The sequence below is a fragment of the Hibiscus syriacus genome, unplaced genomic scaffold (assembly GCF_006381635.1).
Source record: "Hibiscus syriacus cultivar Baekdansim isolate YM2019G1 unplaced genomic scaffold, ASM638163v2 tig00112127_pilon, whole genome shotgun sequence".
In the NCBI taxonomy this organism is placed as follows: domain Eukaryota; kingdom Viridiplantae; phylum Streptophyta; class Magnoliopsida; order Malvales; family Malvaceae; genus Hibiscus; species Hibiscus syriacus.
This window is the reverse complement of record NW_024063259.1, coordinates 519,652-526,476: the sequence shown is the minus strand read 5'-3', so window position 1 is coordinate 526,476 and position 6,825 is coordinate 519,652. Positions and strand designations below refer to the sequence as shown.

The window sequence follows — 6,825 nt, the reverse complement described above, 5'->3', positions numbered from 1 at the left end:
TGATCAAATCTGCCAAGTCCTTTTTTTCTTGGGCAATTTTTTTTTATAAGTATAGGATGTCTCACTAAAAAACCCTCTTTCATAATTACCAATCCCCGGAGTGTTTGGTAAAAAGCAGAAGGGGAAAAGGGTACCTCATTTTATTATAAAATTGGCTTAAATGGCCCAAAAATACAACAAATAGTCTATAATAACCTTACAAAAACATAAAACCTTACAAACCCTGAAACAACTACATATATAAAACCCCAACCATACCCAAACTATCCTATTCCCTTTTTAGCTAAGTCATCGGCTTCCCAATTGGGCACCTACTAATCACCTTGATGGTAATATCATCTCTACGAATTATAGAACCTATCTCCTTTGCTAAACTAACGTAAGGAGCAGGGCATCCTGAAGGATCCTTTATCCACATAACAACGTTGCTACAATCGTAGTCCAAAATTAGTTGACCAAATCTACAACCACTGGACGAAGTTCCAATGATAATACCCTCTTTAACAGCTTTTAGTTCTGCAAAAACTGAAGGGACCGGACTAACTGGAATTGAGGAGCCCAAAGTTTGACCACACGAATCTCTTACCAGTCTGCCAATACCACCCTTTTCCCAGTCCAAATTAACAGCACCATCAACATTTACCTTGTAATAGCCTGGAGGAGGATGAGACCAAGAAACAGAAGGAGCAGCAGGCTGCCTCCACAACGGACTTGAATTTACTAGTAAGGGATCGCAAATCAAAGGATCCAGACTCAATCTAGAAATAGGGAACTTAGCTACAAACCAGGAGGCCAAACAATATCTTGCTACGAAGTATAAAGAAATAGAATCATCTGATCCATTGTCGAAAACCAATGAGTTCCTATATTTCCAAATTGACCAGATAACTACCCCGGGATAAATGGCCACATATTAGATTTAGGAATTATACTATCCCATTATGTCAGGAGGGAAATAAGATCCTCCGGAATGACCACTGATAAACCCTAAAAACTAATCAAATAATTCCAGAGACCCCAAGATATAACACAAGAAAGAACAGGTAGGCGGGAGACTGTTTCGAGGCACGATTTACACAGAGGACATAGCACATTTTCCACCGCTATGACCCCTCTTTTGATCATCTTCAATTTAACTGCCACCTTCTGAAGAGCTACTTGCCACAACAGTGTCTCCACCCTTGGAGGAACCGGTCCCTTCCAAACGTAGCTTAGTCCACAATGCCAATCTCCCTCATTACTAAGTAGCATCTCTCACCATTCCCCATCCGAATCATACCATCTTTAGCATCCAAAACAGGACTCACACTGGATAATAGAGTCATTAAGTTTACCCACTGATTTAGTTCCCAATCCGCTAGGTTCCTTCTCATCCGGATATTCCAAACCCAACACGCTGAATTAACGTTTCCATATTCTTCTATCTTCCCATCCTTACTCAGTGAGAGAAAATTCTGGGAAATTGAGACTTCAAAGGGGTATTGTCTAGCCAACGGTCTCCACTTAATATGGCTTTGATAACACATTCCAAACCTGTCTTCTTTCGTATAATTCTCAACAATCGCTCTCCATAACCACGAGGCCTGTTTGAAAATGCAATTAGTCAAAAATAATGACTGAGGATCCAAATTATATCTACTGCATATTACATTTTTCCACGATGAATCTGACCCACTGCCGAATTTCCACACCCATTTTCCAAGTAACGCTTGGTTTAGTGTTCTTGGGCAAATATCAGTCATTTTGCCTTCTTGTTTTACTTATGATTAATATTCTGAGCAATAGAATTGTTCAAGCATTATCTGCTGTGCAAATTTGTAATTTGATAACAATGTTTCTTTCTTCCCTCACTTTCCAAGGGTTTTAATTCAAAGCCCTACAAGCATAGGCTACCTACCAATGTCATCAAGAATTTGTCCTATTGAAACTCTAGGAAGAACGCTTAAAACAAGAAGGCTGATGTCTACTTATCATCGCATCTATTTCCTGAAACCACCTGCAAGGCTATACTCAATCATGTCCAAACTGCTACCCGATTTCGCTCTTTCCAATTCTGCATTGCGATTTGTTTCCGAATCAGACTTGCCATCGTTTGCCGTTCAACCCAAACTCAAATCCAACTTGCTTTCATTCAGATCTTGCCGCACTATTTTATTTTCCTCCTGAGACAGAAAATTGGGGTTAAAATTAAACCTTCTCTATGAATCAGTGCGATAGAGATGTCATTTATCATTCATGTTTTACGTTTTAGTTTCTTAAAGAACTCATTTATCATTCATGTTTACGTTTTAGTTTCTTAAAGAACTTAAACGACAAGGACCTGCAGGTCCTGTCCCAATCCCCCCAGCCTCCCTTTCAAATGACTGAATGAGTGTAGAATGAGAGTTTGCTGCTCACCTGACTTTCATCCATCGGTGTGTAGTTAATGTCCGGTTTTTCGTCAAAACCATCATTCCTGGAAGTTGGCTCTGCAGCACTAGCGTCATCCTCACTCGGTTTAGCTTCATCATCAACGTTTCAGCAGCTTCCATGTTCTGTTCCTCTAGCACAACAATCTACATGTTCAAACAGTCAAAATAAGTATACAATCTAACAATCTGAAATGATCTTATAACTTATTTCCACCTAGAATTGTTATACGAAGCAATTTGACAAACCTGTGAATGTTAGCATATCCGGATTATCCAATCAAAAACTTAAAAAGAAATCACAATAGGCAGACAAAAGCACCCATTCTCGGCGGTTGATATGAACAAGAGCAGAGAGACATACTAGATTAGATCAGATAGGTCTAAGCATTACAACAACCGTGTTCAACTTAAAGCAACTGCATATGGTGCCATTTGAGTTTAATTAGTCAGAGTAAAAGAAATGAGATGCTAGTCTCGGTCCTCTTCCCTTTCCACCTCCACTCCAACAGTTCCACTATCATCAAATTATTGGTTTCAAAGCTTTCCAGACTTCGGACTCGATCTAAGAGCATAAGGATGGCAAGCAGCTCAACTTTGTACCCTTATGGATAATTTTCAAAATTAGCTATCGAATTAAAGCTTAGCTGATAAGGAAGCTATGGTTCTAGGAAGAAATTATGACGAGTGAAGCAGAAATGGAAACTCCAATGCATCAAGGCCATGCCAAACTATAGTGAACCGATGTTGCTCAAACTCTTCATATGTTGCTCGGACTCTTCATTCTTCTTGAAATGCACATGTTTGACACATGGATTCGAGTATACGTCTTCCCGGTATATGGAAAAACTTGGAAAAATCTAACCGTACTCGTGTAAAATACATATCCAAATTGGGTACTCACACCTAAATTCGAGTAGCATAGTAGCGAAGAACAAACATTTATATGCTAAATTTTCAGTCATTTATCAATAAAATTCCCTTATAAACCATTTACATCTTTCCACACACATTAAAGCACTTAACAGCAAGCCAACTCATAGTTCCCTTGAAGAAACACGGAGCATTATCAAACCAAAACCCAGCTAACAGATCAACCAATTATACAGAAGACACAGCATAATAAAATCCTAAATTCCAGCAACAACAAAAAAAACACCAAGAAACTGACTTCAGTTAAAACAAGGTAAAATGAGAAGGAAAATTCGACATTGATGAACACCCAAGGAAGAGAATACAAGGATGTCTTTAAATTTCCGCCTCGGAGGCTCCTCGGGAGACGCCACGTCATCGTCCTTGGAAGAATCGTTGGGGCTACTGTTGTTGTTTTGGCTTTGTGATAAAGGGGTCCATTTAAAAAGCACGAGATGAGAGCCGTTATTACCGTTAGAAATACCGTTGGTGCTGTGGTGATTATTATTGTTATTTTGAGAGGGATTATTGTTGTTGCTGCTGCCAGTGTTAGATGGGAAAACGTGGACCCATTTCTTCTTCCATTTCCTGACCGGCCCAGTGAGCACCGTGGCTGGTCCGTACCGGGTGGAGGACCGCCCGAATCGAGCCCCCACTCCTTCCATTGACTCGTTCGCGTCAGATCGGTATCGTATTCGCTGTGAGCCTGTGACTCGGCTCTATGTTAAAGAGAACTTTTCTTTATTTCCCTCACCAGAAAACCAAAACATTGCAAACAGGGCAAAGACTAAAACCCCATTCATCAACTAAAGAAATATCAAAACTAGAAACTCTTCGATATCCAAAAAGCCTTAGCCTAGTATCAATTTTAATCAAAGAAAAAATATCAGGACATTGACGTATACTAACCACCATTCTTGCCAAATATGTTGAAAATCAAAGCCACCGGTTTTTTTGAATAAATTGGGGTTGTTTTGAATAAATGGACTGCTTTGATTTCAAAGTTTGACATCCCATTTTATTGAATTTGAGCAAGGGTTAATCATCAAATTGAGTCATTGAATTTTAAGGTATTTATAAGATTAGTCTTCAAGCTTCAACTATAAATATCATATCCTATTTAGCTTCAAAATCATCCTAAATCATTTCTTTCTCCCAATACTAGAGAGTTTTCTTGTGAGTAGTGAGTGTTTTATAAACACCTGTAAATTTTCTCTCTTAGTAAAAGATCTGCAGCAGTCCGGAGACGTAAGCACAATTAGCTGAACTCCGTTATCAATTTCGAGTATTATTTTTCCGCTTGTATTTCGCATTCTCACTAATCTGGTTATAGAAAAATTACTCGTACTCGGTTTATTTCCTAACAACTAGTAATCAGAGCTTTTGGTTGTCAATTTTGTCAATTTTTGCGAGGTTACTATTCACATAAATAGTAAAAAAATTATCGACGATACGAATTTGTCGACGGAGGTGTTCTAATACACGGTGATTCGCAAGAATTGTCAGAAACGATCCAAACGAAGCCATATTCGAGTGGGAGCGATGACTGCAGACGAAGGGAATGTGAAAATTGAAAAGTTCGATAGTGCGAACTTTGGCTTTTGGAATATGCAGATTGAAGATTTTCTGTACCAGAAAAATCTATATCAACCCCTCTTAGGAAAGCAACCAAAGTGCATGAAGAATGAAAACTGGGCTCTTCTAGACAATCCCTCAGAGTTATCCGACTGACGTTATCCCGCAATGTTGCTTTTAATATAGCAAAGGAAAATACCATGGCGGGTCTTATGGTGGCTCTCTCCAGTATGTATGAGAAGCCATCGGCCTCAAACAAAGTTCATATGATGAGGCGATTATTCAATTTGCGGATGGTGGAAGGGCCATCGGTGGCACAAATCCTAAATGAACTCAACACAATCACAACCCAGTTGAGTTCAGTGGAAATTGAATTTGATGATGAAGTTCGAGCTTTAATTATCTTTTAATCTCTACTAGACAGTTGGAATGCTACTGTTATAGCAGTCAGCAGCTCGTCGGGACACAACAAATTAAAATTCGACGATGTTCGGGATTTGATATTGAGTGAAAAAATTCTACGAAGAGAATCGGGTGAAGCATCAACCTCCTCAGCCTTACACACGGAGTCTAGAGGGAGAACTTCAGAAAGAAATTTAAATCGTGGCAGATCCAAATCCAGAAGGGGAAAATCAAGAACGGGAAAGAAATATTATACCTATTATAATTGCGGCAAGAAGGGTCACTTTAAAAGAGAATGTCGAGCACCAAAGAAAGATACTGGCGTACAGGAATCTGCCAACATGACAAAGGAGACAGGTGATGCCATGATTTTAAGCGTCAACAGTCCGATTAAATCATGGATCTTGGATGCAGGGGAATCTTTACACTCCACCCCATGCCAAGAAATCATGGAGAACTATGCCAGTGGTGATTTTGGGAAGGTTCATCTAGCTGATGATGAAACCTTGAAGATCATCAGAAAAGGAGACATCCGATTAAAGTTGCCAAACCAGACCACTTGGACGCTGAAAGGAGTGAGACATATTTCTGGCCTTAAAAGAAATTTGATTTCTGTAGGACAGCTTGATGGAAAGGATATAGCACAACCTTTTCAGGCTGTGAATGGAAGATTACCAAAGGAGCACTCGTCATTGCTCGTGGTAAGAAGACTGGTACTCTCTATATAACCTCAAATTTAGAGAACATCATTGTAGTAGCAGATACTGATGAAAAATCAAACATATGGCACCAAAGGCTTGGCCATATGAGCGAGAAAGGGATGAAGACACTTTTGTCAAAAGGGAATCTGTCGGATCTAAAGAACGTAGATGTCGGACTATGTGAAGATTGCATCTTTGACAAACAAAATAAAGTCAGTTTTGCAAAGATTGGCAAGATAACCAAGGCTGAAAAATTAGAGTTTGTTCATACTGATGTATGTGGACCATCTCCAGTTCCATCTCTTGCAGACTCACTATATTATGTCACCTTCATCGATGATTCAACAAGGAATGTGTGGGTTTATTTTCTGAAGAAGAAATCAGAAGTCTTTGATACCTTCAGAAAATGGAAGATCATGGTGAAAAATGAGACTGGTTTGAAAGTCAAGCGGTTGAGGTCTGACAATGGAGGAGAGTACAAAAATAGTAGATTCAGAGATTTCTGCACAAACAATGGGATCAAGATGGAGACAACAGTTCCCATGACATCGCAACATAATGGCGTAGCAGAGCGCATGAACAGAACTCTGAATGAACGTGCCAGAAGCATGAGGATACATGCCAGATTGCCCAAATTGCTATGGGCTGAAGCTATCGACACTTCAGCTTACCTGATCAACCATGGGCCCTCAGTTCCCTTGGATGGTGGAATACCAGAGAAAGCTTGGAGAAGAAAAGAAATAAACCTTTCACACTTAAGAGTGTTTGGTTGTATTTCTTATGTACACATAAATTCTGCTGAAATAAGTAAACTTGACGCCAAGTCC

At 39.5% G+C, this 6,825-nt stretch overlaps 1 protein-coding gene across 1 annotated transcript; it reads right to left on the bottom strand.

Annotated features, from left to right (window-relative positions):
• Window positions 1–3,445: 3,445 nt before the first annotated feature.
• On the bottom strand, window positions 3,446–3,985 carry LOC120174868 (putative uncharacterized protein DDB_G0277057). Its single transcript, XM_039181596.1, has 2 exons — window positions 3,647–3,985; window positions 3,446–3,493 (listed from the first exon to the last, which is right to left on the bottom strand). Exons 1-2 carry the CDS (start codon window positions 3,983–3,985, stop codon window positions 3,446–3,448), a joined length of 387 nt encoding a protein of 128 aa, XP_039037527.1.
• Window positions 3,986–6,825: the final 2,840 nt, after the last annotated feature.